General features: G+C 44.5%; 1 protein-coding gene across 1 annotated transcript; it reads right to left on the reverse strand.

Moving 5' to 3' along the window:
* Positions 1 to 13,238: 13,238 nt before the first annotated feature.
* GPR6 (G protein-coupled receptor 6) lies at positions 13,239 to 15,181 on the reverse strand. The gene is made up of 2 exons (XM_072141796.1): positions 14,839 to 15,181; positions 13,239 to 14,575 (listed from the first exon to the last, which is right to left on the reverse strand). The coding sequence occupies exon 2, from the start codon at positions 14,554 to 14,556 to the stop codon at positions 13,573 to 13,575; it is 984 nt and encodes a 327-aa protein (XP_071997897.1). The 5' UTR covers positions 14,557 to 14,575; positions 14,839 to 15,181; the 3' UTR covers positions 13,239 to 13,572.
* Positions 15,182 to 16,652: the final 1,471 nt, after the last annotated feature.

The raw sequence follows: 16,652 nt of genomic DNA on the forward strand, positions 1-16,652 counted from the left end.
ATCGGTGATGATGCCATCAGCTGCACTGAAAACCCGCTCGGACAACACGCTAGCGGCAGGGCAGGCAAGAACCTCCAAGGCGTACAGCGCCAGTTCGTGCCACATGTCCAGCTTTGAAACCCAGTAGTTGTAGGGAGCTGTGTGATCATTTAGGACGATGGTATGGTCAGCTACGTACTCCCTCACCATCTTTCTGTAAAGATCAGCCCTACTCTGCCGAGACTGGGGACAGGCGACAGTGTCTTGCTGGGGTGACATAAAGCTGGCAAAAGCCTTGTAAAGCGTACCCTTGCCAGTGCTGGACAAGCTGCCTGCTCGCCTACTCTCCCTCGCTACTTGTCCCGCAGAACTACGCACTCTGCCGCTAGCGCTGTCAGAAGGGAAATAGTGTTTCAGCTTGTGCACCAGGGCCTGCTGGTATTCATGCATTCTCACACTCCTTTCCTCTCCAGGGATGAGAGTGGAAAGATTTTGCTTGTACCGTGGGTCCAGGAGAGTGAATACCCAGTAATCGGTGCTGGAATAAATTCTTTGAACGCGAGGGTCACGGGATAGGCAGCCTAGCATGAAATCTGCCATATGCGCCAGAGTACCAATGCGTAAGAATTCACTCCCCTCACTGGCCTGACTGTCCATTTCCTCCTCCTCCAACTCCTCCAACTCCTCTTCTTCTGCCCATACACGCTGAACAGTGAAGGACTCAACAATGGTCCCCTCTTGTGTCTCGCCAACATTCTCCTCCTCTTCCTCCTCATCCTCCTCCACCTCCACCTCCTCCGATATGCGCTGAGAAACAGACCTAAGGGTGCTTTGGCTATCAACAAGGGAATCTTCTTCCCCCGTCTCTTGTGACGAGCGCAAAGCTTCCGACTTCATGCTGATCAGAGAGTTTTTCAACAGGCCAAGCAGCGGGATGGTGAGGCTGATGATGGCGGCATCGCCACTGACCATCTGTGTTGACTCCTCAAAGTTACTCAGCACCTGACAGATATCAGACATCCACGTCCACTCCTCATTGTAGACTTGAGGAAGCTGACTGACCTGACTACCAGTTCTGGTGGAAGTTGACATCTGGCAGTCTACAATCGCTCTGCGCTGCTGGTAAACTCTGGATAACATGGTTAATGTTGAATTCCACCTCGTGGGCACGTCGCACAACAGTCGGTGAGCGGGCAGTTGGAGGCGGCGCTGCGCTGCCCTGAGAGTGGCAGCATCTGTGCTGGACTTCCTGAAATGCGCACAGATGCGGCGCACCTTCGTGAGCAAATCAGACAGATTGGGGTATGTCTTGAGGAAACGCTGAACTATCAGATTTAACACATGGGCCAGGCATGGCACATGTGTCAGTCTGCCGAGTTGCAGAGCCGCCACCAGGTTACGGCCGTTGTCACACACAACCATGCCTGGCTTCAGGTTCAGCGGTGCCAGCCACAGATCAGTCTGCACCGTGATGCCCTGTAATAGCTCTTGGGCGGTGTGCCTTTTATCGCCTAGGCTCAGCAGTTTGAGCACCGCCTGCTGTCGCTTAGCGACGGCACTGCTGCTGTGCCTAGAGCTACCGACTGATGGCGCCATGCCCACGGATGGTAGTTCGGAGGAGGAGGTGGAGGAAGGGTGGGAAGAGGAGGAGGCATAGTATGCCTGAAAGACCTGGACCGAGGTAGGCCCCGCAATCCTCGGCGTCGGCAGTATATGACCAGCCGCAGGGTCAGACTCGGTCCCAGCCTCCACCAAGTTAACCCAATGTGCCGTCAGCGATATATAGTGGCCCTGCCCGGCAGCACTCGTCCACGTGTCCGTGGTCAGGTGGACCTTGTCAGAAACGGCGTTGGTCAGGGCACGGATGATGTTGTCTGACACGTGCTGGTGCAGGGCTGGGACGGCACATCGGGAAAAGTAGTGGCGGCTGGGGACCGAATACCGAGGGGCGGCCGCCGCCATGAGGTTGCGAAAGGCCTCGGTCTCTACTAGCCTATAGGGCAGCATCTCCAGGCTAAGCAATCTGGAGATGTGGACATTAAGGGCTTGGGCGTGCGGGTGGGTTGCACTATATTTCCGTTTCCGCTCCAGCGTCTGGGGTATGGAGAGCTGAACGCTGGTGGATGCTGTGGAGGATCGTGGAGGCGACGATGGGGTTTTTGTGCCAGGGTCCTGGGCAGGGGGCTGACTATCAGCTGATACAGGGGAAGGAGCAGTGGTGTGCACGGCCGGAGGTGAACGGGCTTGGTGCCACTGAGTGGGGTGTTTAGCATTCATATGCCTGCGCATACTGGTGGTAGTTAAGCTAGTAGTGGTGGAACCCCTGCTGATCCTGGTTTGGCAAAGGTTGCACACCACAGTCCGTCGGTCATCCGGTGTTTCCTTAAAGAACCTCCAGACTTCTGAAAATCTAGCCCTCGCCGCGGGAGCCCTCGCCACGGGAGCTTCACTACGTGACACATTTGGCGCTGATGCACCTGCTCTGGCCCTGCCTCTCCGTCTGGCCCCACCACTGCCTCTTCCAACCTGTTCTGGTCGAGGACTCTCCTTCGTCTCAGAAGCACTGTGTTCACCCGGCCTCTCAATCCAGCTTGGGTCTGTCACCTCATCATCCTCCGATCCCTCAGTCTGCTCCCCCCTCGGACTTCCTGCCCTGACAACAAATTCACCACTGTCTCCTCATCGTCGGACACCTCTTTACACACTTCTTCCACTACGTCAAGAAGGTCATCATCACCCACAGACTGCGACTGGTGGAAAACCTGGGCATCGGAAAATTGCTCAGCAGCAACCGGACAAGTGGTTTGTGACTGTGGGAAGGGTCCAGAAAAAAGTTCCTCAGAGTATGCTGGTTCAAATGCCAAATTTTCATGGAAGGGGGCAGACTGGGGGGGAGGAGGCTGAGGTGCAGGAGCTGGAGGAGTGCCGATTTCGGTGACATGGGTGGACTGCGTGGAAGACTGACTGGTGGACAAATTGCTCAAAGCATTGTCGGCAATCCACGACATCACCTGTTCGCACTGTTCTGGCCTCAACAGTGCTCTACCACGAGTCCCAGTAACTTCAGACATGAACCTAGGGAGTGTAGCTCTGCGGCGTTCCCCTGCTCCCTCATCAGCAGGTGGTGTCTCACCCCACCCAGGACCACGGCCTCTGACCCCTGCAGTAGTTGGACGCCCACGTCCCCGCCCTCGTCCTCTACCCCTAGCCCTCGGGTTAAACATTTTGAAAATGAAAGTTATAACTTTAATTTTTTTTTACTTTTTTTTGTGTTTTTTTGTGTTTTTTAGGTTTTTTAGTTTATTTTAGATTTTAAAACCAAACAATGCTATCCTATTGCTATGGCTATTTTCTAGCCAAGTATGAAAGCACACTGCTATGCCAGATGAGATGACGCTGAGTTATGAAAAAATAAACGTAAAATAAAAAGGAAATGGCAGACTGCCTAATTGAAATCCAACCCCTAATAAATTTTCCCACTTCGGTCTTTGCGATGGATATGTGCGTCACTAAGCGCTAAACACAGCGGTCGCAAGTCTCACTGCAAATTCCTCACAATTGGCTAGTATATGCACTGCAGCAAGGACAGCCACCAGCAGATCAACCAGAAATAAAATATATATAACGCTATTGTAGGCGTAAGTAAGCCGTTTGGATTCTCCTTTGGCTATTTTCTAGCCAAGTATGAAAGCACACTGATGAGATGACGCTGAGTTATGAAAAAATAAACGTAAAATAAAAAGAAACTGCCAGACTGTGCCTAATTGAAATCCAACCCCTAATAAATTTTCCCACTTCGGTCTTTGCGATGGATATGTGCGTCACTAAGCGCTAAACACAGCGGTCGCAAGTCTCACTACAAATTCCTCACAATTTGCTATTAGATGCACTGCAGCAAGGACAGCCACCAGCAGATCAACCAGAAATAAAATATATATAACGCTATTGTAGGCGTAAGTAAGCCGTTTGGATTCTCCTTTGGCTATTTTCTAGCCAAGTATGAAAGCACACTGATGAGATGACGCTGAGTTATGAAAAAATAAACGTAAAATAAAAAGAAACTGCCAGACTGTGCCTAATTGAAATCCAACCCCTAATAAATTTTCCCACTTCGGTCTTTGCGATGGATATGTGCGTCACTAAGCGCTAAACACAGCGGTCGCAAGTCTCACTACAAATTCCTCACAATTGGCTAGTAGATGCACTGCAGCAAGGACAGCCATCAGCAGATCAACCAGAAATAAAATATATATAACGCTATTGTAGGCGTAAGTAAGCCGTTTGGATTCTCCTTTGGCTATTTTCTAGCCAAGTATGAAAGCACACTGCTATGTCAGATGAGATGACGCTGAGTTATGTTTGAGGTGGATATGTGTGTCACTAAGAGCTAAACACAACGGTAGCAAGTCCCCCTGCAAATTCCTCACAATATGGTACTAGCTGCACTACTAGTGCCAGCAAGCCCAGCCACAAGCAAACAAAAAAAAAAAAAGTATAACGTTATTGTAGCCCTAAGAAGGGCTGTTGGGTTCTTGTTGAATCACTCCTGCCTAACACTATTCTAATAGAACACCCTAACGCTTTCCCTGACCAGCAGCAGCTCTCTCCCTAGCGGCATCCAGACACAGAATGATCCGAGCAGCGCGGGCAGCGGCTAGTCTATCCCAGGGTCACCTGATCTGGCCAGCCAACCACTGCTATCGACGTGTAAGGGTACCACGTCATGCTGGGTGGAGTGCAGAGTCTCCTGGCTTGTGATTGGCTCTGTTTCTGGCCGCCAAAAAGCAAAACGGCGGGAGCTGCCATTTTCTCGAGCGGACGAAGTATTCGTCCGAGCAACGAGCAGTTTCGAGTACGCTAATGCTCGAACGAGCATCAAGCTCGGACGAGTATGTTCGCTCATCTCTAATTAGGAGGTTATTCAAATAGAGCATACCAACACTTACTCAGGGTCAGTTTCAAGGAGATGCAAATAAGCTTTGCAAAGTTGCCCAAGATTTCATCGGTTCTCTACCATGGATCTCTTTGCCAATCTACTAAGTAAGAGGTTTATTTTTCTTAATGTTATCCCTTTTTATTTTTCTGTTTTGCTTTTATGTATGTCTGTTTATTTCTTCATTATGTAACCTATTAGGGTTGTGCCTTCATACCAAATTGTCCTTTAATAAGTTTGTAACTTATTGCTATATACGTCCCATACGTTCCATTGAAGAGGTGAATTACTGCTAAGCTGTATCACCCTGTGAGTATCTGTGTGCTAGCAGTAGCTATAAGCAGTGTCTGTCCAGGTGACAGGATTGGGTGCTGGGAAAATAGAATTTAGTGTACAGATGCCATTTTGCGTAGGTGGGTGGGGCTTTATGTATTAAATATGAGGCTCTCTAGCGCAAGTGCACCCTGTAATGCAACGTGAGTGGGAGGTTCATCACAGGTATTTCAGGAATATTTCCCAGACTAAACATTGCATCAGACATGAACTCTGAGCCTCAAAGTCACCTATTAAACTGTGAGTTACTGCCTCTTCACAGGACTACTGACCTGAATTCAAAGCATTAGTAATATGGGATAGTTGTCCTACAAGAAGTGACTCGAAGCATTTGAGATGACTATGATGTTAAGAATCCAAGTTGCATGGCAGTCTTCATGTTCAGTCAAGAAAATATGGTAGCATATAATTGCAATAACGAAATGCACTCATCCAAAGCTTGTCTTACTTATTATGTATTGTGGCTTAGAAGATAGTTCTGGAAAAAATAGGACTGCAGGCAAGTGTTCTCCATAATGCTGGTAATTATCAATAATGTATGAGCGGAGTTTTTCAGCACAAAAAATGTGCTGAAAAACCCTAAAGCTACATTCGCATGAACATATGGGGGATGTATATACGGCCAATGTATATACGTCCCGGATATACCGCAATGGCGTTATGGCACCGTATGGGAGCGGTACACGTACACATGTAGACGGCACACGTGCGGCACCTTAGCATTCCGTAGCCCATAGAAAGATAGGACATGTCCTATCTTTTGACGGAATACGGCATCAGGCCCTACGTTACTCTATGGAGAGGGGCGGGGATCTCCCCAGCGCCAATGTATCGCCAAAAAAAAACCTCTGCACTCACCTCACCGATGCCCTGGCAGGTCATCTTCTGTCTTCAGCTCCAACTCCAGATCACTCTCAATCTTCGGTCCCGTCACACACACACTTATGTCAGCTGCTTGCTGACATCATAGTTTGTGTGCACCGCTATCGGCGCACACTATGATGTCAGCAAGCGGCTGTGTCATAGTATATGTGACGGGACTGTGCAGGGAGCTGAAGGCAGAGCTGGGAGCTGAAGACAGAAGAGGACCCTTGGGGGGGCATCGAAAAGGTGAGTGCCGAGTTTTTTTGGTTTATTTTGGCTGGGCAGATGGCTGCAGGCTATATACTAGGGGGCAGGGATTTGCTATATAGGGGGGGACTGGCACTGGATAAATACTGGGGAGCATGGGCTAGCTATGTACTGAAGGACTGGCACTGGCTATATATTGGGGGCAGGAACTGGTTATATACTAGGAGGGTGGTACTAGCTATATACTGGGGAACAGACACTGGCTATATACTGGGGGCAGGCACTCACTATATGCAAGGGTGTGTGCAGTGGCTATATTAAAGGGAGCTGCTGGTTATATACAAGGGGGCAGGCACTGACTATACACAAGGGGCCTGCTGGGTATATACAAGGGGGCAGAAACTGGCCATATACTAGGGGTCAGGGGGCTGACTATATACTAGGAGGCAGGCTATATACTAGGGGGCTGGCTATATACAAGGGGACAGGCACTAGGTATATACAAGTAGACTGCTGGCTATATACTAGGGGGCGGGGGCTGATTATATACTAGGGGGTTGGTCATATACTAGTGGTCTGCTGGCTATATACAGGCAGGAGCTACTGGCTATATACTAGGGGCAGTTGCTGGCTATATACTAGGGGGCAGGGGCTGGCTATATACTGAGATGCTTGCTGGCTATATACTGGGTGGAGGCTGTGACCAATGCATTTCCCACCCTAGGCTTATATTCGAGTCAATAAGTTTTCTCATGTTTTTTTGTGTTAAAATTAGGTGCCTCGGCTTATATTCGGGTCGGCTTATACTTGAGTATATACAGTATATGGTCTACCTGCAATAAGCGAATGTTCCAATTTTAAATCAACATTTGTCCCCCTTGTATACTTCTATTTGAGTAAAATCTATGTAACAAGAATATAGTTCCTAGAATACTTTGGAAACAGATTATCAATAATTGATTGATATAAATAATCATAATAAGACTGAGCAAAATGTGCTCTTTTTGATCTGTTTAATCATGTCAAAAGACTTTTGGGTTGTACCAACCTAATGCATATTAAGTGGGAAAGATTAAACATAACACTCACAGCATTTTCAGACAGCATAGACAGTGTGAATAAATAATTATTATTAAGGAATTACATCGGAGAAACAAATAATAAGAGCAGTTAAAAAGGGTACATACATGGTGGTACAATCAAGTACAGGCAGTCCCCGGGTTACATACAAGATAGGGTCTGGAGGTTTGTTCTTAAGTTGAATTTGTATGCAAGTCGAAACTGTATATTTTATAATGGAAGTTCTAGACAATTTTTTTTCTTTTGCCCCAGTGACAATTGGAGTTTCAAAATTTTTGGTGTAATTGGACCAAGAATTATCAATAAAGCTTCATTACAGACACCTCACAGCTGATCATTGCAGTCTGGGACTATAGTAAAGCATCCAGAGAGCTTCACCAGAGGTCACAGTGGGCAGAGGGGTCCGTCTGTAACTATGGGTTGTCTGTAAGTCGGGTGTCCTTAAGTAGGGGACCGCCTGTATACTGTATTCATTTAAATTCCTCAATCTAACATCAGCTCTTAGTGTTGTAAAATAACCAGAGAAATTCTGCTGTGATAGTTAAGCCTTACACTTCATTCACATGGCTGAGCCATGTGCAGCATTCCCATCAAAGGCTGCAGGTTTCTCTAGCACAGAGCTGTATAACCTCTGCTGTACAGGCTCTGTCAGTTGCTTTATGTAATTCTCTATGGATGGCATCCTATAGTGCATTTTTAATTGCTCTAAATCTAAGTAGAGAATCATCTCTGTATGCATTTAGATGACAATTTATAGGAACTATATAGCAAGACTCCATTTCTAAGTATGACTTCACTTTTAAAAAGGAATTTTACTATTAGTAAGACATGCTTGCTTGTTTGTTGTTTCTATATTTAACCAAAGCATTAATGTACTGTAAGCAAAAACAGAAATTTTTCACTCACAGAAAATATAGTACAGTCAGTCCCTGGGGTTACGTACAAGATAGGGTCCATCGGTTTGTTCTTAAGTTGAATTTGTATGTAACGGGACCAGGGATTACCTATAAAACTTCAGTACAGACACCTTACAGCTGATCATTGCATCTGGGGACTAAAGAAAAGCATCGAGAGAGCTTCACCAGAGGTCATGGGGGGCAGAGAGGTCCGTCTGTAACTGTGGGTTGTCTATAAATCGGGTGTCCTTAAGTAGGGGACTGCCTGTAGTTTGCAATGGATTACAAAGTTGCAGAAGAAAAATTATTTCACTCACAGGTAAATTAAGCATTGCATATAGAAAGCAGGAAACAGGACATGCATTTCCTATAATAGGCACAGCACTCATGCAGCATTATAATCGGTGCTAAAAATATAAAAGAGTGAAGAATGCTGTAGGTACATTGTTCTTTTAGGTTTTAGTTAAAAGCTTAGCGCTCATTCAAAAGGATGTTACCGCAAAAAACCTTTGATATGCAATCCATTTGTTGTTCATGTATCCATCCATTGTATCAGCGTCCATGATTTTTCACACCTGTATGGGAACCGTTTTTTTTTTTTTTTTTTGCGAATATGAAATAAAAAAACAGCATCAGCTGGGAAATAACAGATTGCACAAAAATGTAATCAGTGTGATGACACAGCCCCCAGGCTTATTGACTTTTATGATGTTTAAAGTCCACATGTGAGAAAAAAATGCATACTGTATTTTTTTTCTTACAATGCAAGGCACTATAAAAATTGATATGTGAATAGCCATCTAGAAAACATTGTGCCAGTATGCTATTTGCAAAAATCATGGCTAGCCTAGGGGTGTGAAAAACACCCCTCTAAATAAGCCCTTATGCAAAGAGTTGCACAGGGGTATAGATAAAGACTCACAGGCTGTATGCATACATTAAAGGGGTTTTCCCACAAAAAAAAAAATTCTCACATCTCAATCTCCTAGTGATGTTTACACAATTAAGATCATTATAACCCCTTACTTTAAAATGTTACTCAGATGTATTGCTGTTTTAGGTCCTATCACTCCCTAGGCTGCTCAGTGTAAGATCCCAGGGTGTGGCCGACATATTATGATCCATCCAGTTCTGTGGGGTTACAATGTGGTTACATTATCAGGGTACAGGTGTATATACACTCTCATCTGGCTTCGGACTTTGTACTAACACACTGACACATAGAAAGAGAGATGAGAGATGCATAAGCTTCCTATTACACAGATGCTGACAAACTTTTACACTGTCAGCGCTGCTAGATCTCTGTTCTCACGGATATGTGCCTGCTTCCCCCTTTCCCCATATCACATATCTCTCTGCTCATGATGTGGTGGCAGGAAGTGCATCAGTGAGTGTCTGTAAGCTCCGTGTTAAACTGCAGGGGGGAGAGGCTACAGGCACAGAGCAGAAAGACACAGAAATATAAGCTCCATGCTGTCACACTGGAATCCAAGATGGCGGCCATCCGACCGTAAGTCAGAAGTTTCAGGGTCATGTTTAGGGGCAGCTGAAAATGTGTACACCAGCGAAAGGTTGGACTTATAGCTGTGAAATGATGTTTTGTTAATAACAGTGAATTAGAGAATGTGTTATTTTGTTATCCTGAGAACATATAAGAAAGGTGTCTTTGTGGGAATACCCCTTTAATCCTGGGATCCCTGCATAACTTAGTCACTGGCGTTGAAAGGATCTTTAAAAAATTTGCCTCTGGGAATGGTAGATACCTCTATAAAATTGTTTAGATACTACTGGTAGCTGTAGGGGTATTTTACATATGTTTATTATTTGTGTTAAATTAAGAGAAATAAATATACACTTTGGCATTGCTATACTGCTCTCCATATACAACAAGTCATCAATTGTAGTGCTGCACATAGAGGCCATGGCTGTCATGATTTTTTAGCAGGAATACTGTTTATAAGGCGCCTATTTGCTCTTTAGTGACTCCCTGAAGATTCCCAATTCTCTTGTGCCTGGTGCATTAATCACAAAACAATATAGTACTTATGTTAATTACATTAAGTGAAAAGGTTTATGTTGGACAAATAGACAAAAACTAAATGGTAATTTCTGTGTTAGAATTCAGAATTCAGCTCCAGAGTTGAAGCCACACCAAGGTGTCAATGACTGACTTGAGGAATGAGACTAGAAATCAATACTGTCATCATGAGAGGATTATGTTACATATTAACTGAGGCTTGGGGATAGCACCAGGCAGCATCGCCTCCCACGGCAGTCTCGTTTCACCCCATCCACTTAATTTCCAGGCAGATTACACAAAAATATCAGACAATAAGATAAAGCTTAGTGGCTAGCACTGCCAGGGCACATTGTTTATTTAATTAACCCCTCACTGATTTAACCTTCTGCAAGCACTTAGCAGGATTCTCATTTTTTACAGTAAGACCTCTTGCCCATGAGTCAGTCAGTTGTCAGTTCATTTACGTGAAATTTCCTGATAGACAGCTGCACTGCCTGTGATCTTGACAAAACACCTACACCAGCAGATGACATGGCTCCCCAAACCATCACTGATTGTATTGTGCCTCTCCACTATTTCTCTGGACTCTGGGAACTTGATTTCCAGATGAAATGCAAAATTTACTTTCATCTAAAAACAACACCTTGGACCACTGAGCAACAGTCCAGTTCTTCTTCTCCTTGACCCAGGAAAGAATCTTGTGGCCTTGTCTTTTGGTCAGGAGTGGCTTTACACATAAGGGCTTATTTACTAAGGGTCGCACTGCTCTCTTTGGTCGGACTGTGCGTTGTTTTTGGAATTTGCATGGCTTTGACAGATATTTAGCAAGGGTTTGCACTGGGATTGTGTTGCACGCAATCGGTTATTGGCTGTGCTGGCTTTTCATTTCTTTCTGAACACAGCCAAAATCCCTTTCCCTTTTTGCTATGGGTAACAGCTGTAGCAGGCTTTATAAAATCATGTTCCACAGTTCTGGTTCTACTAACAACAAACACAAAGTTTTGGTTACACAGACATCGTGGGATATTTGTATGGTCAAAACTTCTGACAAATTCCCTTTGACAAGGGTTTCTGATCAAGGAATGTTTTTTATATGGCGTAGAGGTTCAGCTCAAATAGAGGGGACGGCAATGACAGAGGTTTGGTAGGTAGCAGGATTGACATTTTCAAGATTCTAGCACCAAACTAAAACATAATGCCTGTCTGGCACTAACTCTACATAAATATACCCCCCTTTTTAAGTGCAGGCCTAATACCTGGCACCAAACACAATATCAAAGCTCATACTCTCTCTTCAGACACATGACCAGTTTCCACGCTCCACTCCCCTAGTCCCTAACATTCTGTGCAGTGTATTTATTCCGCACTGATGATCTCAGCCAGCCTCACCTAAGAACTAGTGGGCAAGGATTGTGGACTGTATGACTTCCACTACCTGCCTGCTTTGCAGTCCAAAATAATCCATCCCATGTAAGTTTAAAAAAAGAATTTTAGCAGACTATGCTCTGTTAAAGCAACACTTATCCTTCTGGATTTCTGTTACACTCCCTGTATGGGGAAGTGCAGAAGTATAGTGCAGAGTGCAAAATGGATTCAGGATTTATGGCACAATTTCTGCATGAATCTGGTTCCCTCTGCACTGCCCCTACAGAGTGCACCACTTTGTCTTTGGTGTGCCTTTAACAAAGGGCATGCAACACATTCCTGATGCTTTTTGCATGATAAATGTAGTACACGGTTCGTGTGAGCACCTGAACGCCCATTTTATTGCAGAAATTTGTGCAGCCACACCGCAAAACGATGACGTTAGTAAATATACCCCAATATGTCTACCGGACCCTAAAGTCAAAATATTAATGGTTGAAACCAGGGGCAACTGAAATTATATTCACTAGGAATGATAGAGACAGATTGGTATTATATCTGTGAAATGCTGTAGATACAGTATGAAGGGGTGTGAGGTATACTAACTTAAGACAGTATTTTTGGTTGTAACTCAATAGAAGAAGTAAATAAAGCAATGTAGTTACAAAGTTTCTCAGTGTTAATTATTGTAACATGGCATGGTTGTGGAGGTGGACATCCTGGATAACCATTGCTATTGTTGTAAGAACATTACATGAGTTTTATAGTATCAAATGGCACAGTGAAGTATGGTTTCTTATGTTTCCTTTTGAGTAGCTGAAGGAATACAATGTAAGACTTCTGTAACACATGTCTATTAGTCAGAATAATTCCTAACTGCATAGCTATAATAGCACCATAACAATCTTATTAAATATCAGTGCAAAAATGGCTCAATATAGAGAGCAGAGCTACATCAAGGAATCATCATCCTTACACCTCATGCTGGCAAACAAATGCACTGCCATGGTGTTTAACCCCTTCTCTAACAGTAGCCTGGCTTTCATGTGGGTGTTAATGGTATTCTGCTCAGGTAGCCATGCAGATCAGCTCTCATATCCACAATGACTCCCTATTTGGCTGAGATTACTCTGACGTAAAGCTCATATCAAGGGAAACCACAACAAAACCTGGAAGCATCTGTGGCTCTGGGAGAATATTTTATGATACCTATCAGTAAGCTATAAAAATAAGACCATGGTTATTCCTAAAGGGACAGAACATATGAAATACTATGTATGGTTTTTCTGTTTTGCATCCACATCCTCTACAATAAATAGGATCAAACTTGTAAATGTGAATATATCCTCCCCCCAGCCTCATAGTGGTAAAGTATACAAGTGTTTGGTGATTTTCTGCATCACAATCCATTCTGGAATCTGCAGTCTGCGTCTCTGCAGGGAGATTTCTATGACTAATCCTCTGCTCAGTAGTCATCTACTCTATGGGCATGCAAACCATAGGGAATAATAGACCCACACAGTCATGATAACTACATTTCAACGACTTTTATTTCGTTGGGTACAAAAATGTTTTCATCATTAGTGACAAAATATAATATGACATAGAACAAGGACACGATATCCTCTCATAGTCAGCCCTCACAACACTGATTTGGCAGTACAGCAGCTCAATATAAAGTGCCATATTGAAGCATATTGACTTCACACAGGGGTCCTACAGACATTCACATTGTTCATACTCAGGACCGACCATTCCCAGAGATATAAAGCCGATAAAGTGCTAAAGTTCCCAAGTCTCTCCACAACTACACAACAAGCATCTAGTTGTCCTTAGCAGGCACTCTTGTGGTCACTAGATTGTCGCTTGTGCAGTGCTGAGGTAAAACGCGCCTCTTAGACATCACTCGGTGACCTGGAGCGGAAGGACACTTTGGATTGAAAGCAGCCGCAGAAAAGAACCCACATGGACCGCTGGATTTCTTGATTTCTATAGGCGTAGATGATGGGGTTGATCATCGAGTTGTAGGTGGCAGGTAGGAGGGTGGCATAAGTGTACACCGAGGGGTATTCCTGGTCTCCCACCACACAGTAAATAGCAAAAGGCAACCAACTGGCCCCAAAAGTCCCAAGTATGATGGCCAGAGTGGAGACTCCTTTCTTAGTGGCTACATAGTGGGATGCTGTGAGGAAATGTTGCTGGAGTGCTATCTGGTGAGCATGTCTACAGACGATTTTGCAGATTTTAATGTAAAGATGCAGCATTAAAATGAAGATGAAAAAGAAGGACGTGGATAATAGAGTCACATTACTTTTCGTCAGAGGTCTGACAATGCTGCAGGTGGAGATGTCATCTAGACAGTTCCAGCCTAACACTGGAAGGAGACCCAGACTTATCGACACCCCCCAGGTAACAACCAGCATGAGGTGAAGCCATAAGATTGTCTTCTCTGAGGAGTAAGTCAGTGCATTGTACAGGGACAGGTAGCGGTCCACAGTGATGGCCAGAAGGCTGCTGACTGAAGCTGTGAAAGATGCCACCAGAAACCCCACTGTCACCAAGTTGATTGTCTCTGACTGGATCACATACTGAAACACAAAATTTAGGATCAAGCCAAAGCCGGCCAGAAGGTCTGCTGTAGCCAGGCTCCCGATCAGCACGAACATAGGGGTTCTCAGGGTGGGAGTGTAGAAGATGATGGCCACCACGATGGCATTCTCACAGGCAATGATTGTCCCTGAGATACAGAGCATAATATCCCAAGGGTTGATGGTAAACACTGAGAAGAAAGCAGACAACTCAAGGGAAGCGTTGACATCGCTGTTCTGGATCCAAGGCTGGGAAAAGCTGGTGTCACTGTCATTGAGGCTTTCATTCATGTCTCCAGTGTATGGTCACCTGTGAAATGTATAGAATACACAGGAGGTGAGAAGCTGGGAAGTGACAGCACATTGCACAGCGAGCACTGCTGCCTCTGTCCATGGTGCTGAAACCTATGGTAACTGAGGCTCTGTGTATCCTCTTACACAATATAATGTAATAATACAACAATATACATCAGATATACATGCTGAATGTCAGGCACTAAATATACACATATATATACACATATATATAATCTCATAATAGAATAACTGAGCCAGGCTGCTATCTGAGCTTACCTCTAATAAGGCTTAGCAAGGCATCTCATGGATGAGTCTCAGCAGCAACAATGTGATGTGATGTCCAAGCCAGTCCTCTGACCTGGTGAGTAAGAGACTGGTGCTGTGGCAGTCTGGCAGAGGATATTGTACTTTACTCCTAGACTGTATGTTGTGAGAAGGAGTGGGCAGTGCACTGGAGGAGGAGGAGATGGGAGAAGCTCTGGGACTGGCTGTGCCTGCTGCTCAGATGGCTATCATATCACTGTGTGTGTTGCTTGTGCTGCTCTGCATGGCACCAGGGGATGACTTAAGCCATTGACGTCCATGGAAAGCAAACTTGTCAGCGGCAGAGGCTCAGTGATGCCGCACACTGGCGTCTTACACACAGATTATAACGCAGCAGCTTCAATACACAGAATGTCACAGTATGATGGAGTGTAAGCTCCAGAGGGCTCTCTGGTTAGGGAACTGCCAGTGCATGGAGTACTCATTTGTCATTAAGCTATATGTGCCGGTTATAATCCTGTTGTTGGAATGCATCCTAAAGGTCCATTGAAGTACTAATATAGAGAAAAGGGTGAATTCACATAACACTGAACTAAAAGACAATAGTTTATGGTAATGAACCTTCTATAGATGACAATCTGGTCCTGGGGGTCTGGTCTCTGCTACAGTGAATCAATAATCTCATGCTGACCATTGTATTTGTAGAATAATATAATAATGTCTTTTTATTGCATTTTGCCTATATTTTACTTATTTTATTGTGTCATATATATATATATATATATATCCTGCCGCGATCCCCGCTGTGCGTTGTCCAACCATAATGCTTTCTGCCGCAATTCACAAAGATTGTTCGCCGGATATCCTGCATCTGTCGCTTCCCCACTGCGGTCTGCCAGAGTTCATCTTCTTCTTCCCGGTGTATGTAAGTGCATTAAAGTTAAACCCTGTGCTCAGTCCGAATCCGTTGGATCGTCTGACGTAACGCCCCCCGATTTCTGTTGCATGTAAGTCAGCGCAATTGAGCCAAATCCGATCGCATGCAACCCAATCCCCTTCTAAATACCTGTCACAGCAGCACAAATCTTGAATTGAAAATTTCTAAAAACCGATGAAAGTGTGATCCGCGGGAGCCTTAGTAAATAAGCCCCGATATGTGATATAGCATCCGTGGGAGTATTGTGAACATTCTAATATACTTTGTTGAAAAGCTTAGGCTGCATTCAGACAACACCATACCACTCCATACACGGGGAAAAGATAGGACATGTCCTATCCTTCCCCGTGTTATGGCACCGTGTATCTCTAATGGTGAGGGTAGGGGTCAACCCTCCTCCTCTACATGGTACCGGACATATGTCCACGCTGCTACGGCCCACAGACATTTGTTCGTGTAAATGCAGCCGTTTGTAAAAAAAAGTTGCAGAGTTTTCCCTTAGTATAAGCTTTTATATCTTTTGTTGATACGGAAGATCTGTATTTCATCTAGACAAGTTGCAAACTAAATGAAGGATATTAAAAATGCTTTGAAGTGTAGTTAACACTTAACTATTGAGCAAGAAAGTCACTATTCTCTACTTTTTGTGGGGCTTCATTAACCCTATTAGCATATACATAAAAATAGTGATTGTTATAAAAACTGTCAAAAAAATATGTGGTGGAATGCCTGGAATCAATGTCATCAGGGAAATACCTGTCCATATTTAGTATTTTTACATTTGTGAGGGCTTCCCTTAACACAAGGTCTCTAAATTATTTAAAGGAAATCTACAATCAAAATCAAGCATGATAAACATTGGATACTTACTCATAGATCCAGTCACCTT

Source organism: Engystomops pustulosus, chromosome 3, assembly GCF_040894005.1.
Source record: "Engystomops pustulosus chromosome 3, aEngPut4.maternal, whole genome shotgun sequence".
NCBI classification, from domain to species: Eukaryota; Metazoa; Chordata; class Amphibia; order Anura; family Leptodactylidae; genus Engystomops; species Engystomops pustulosus.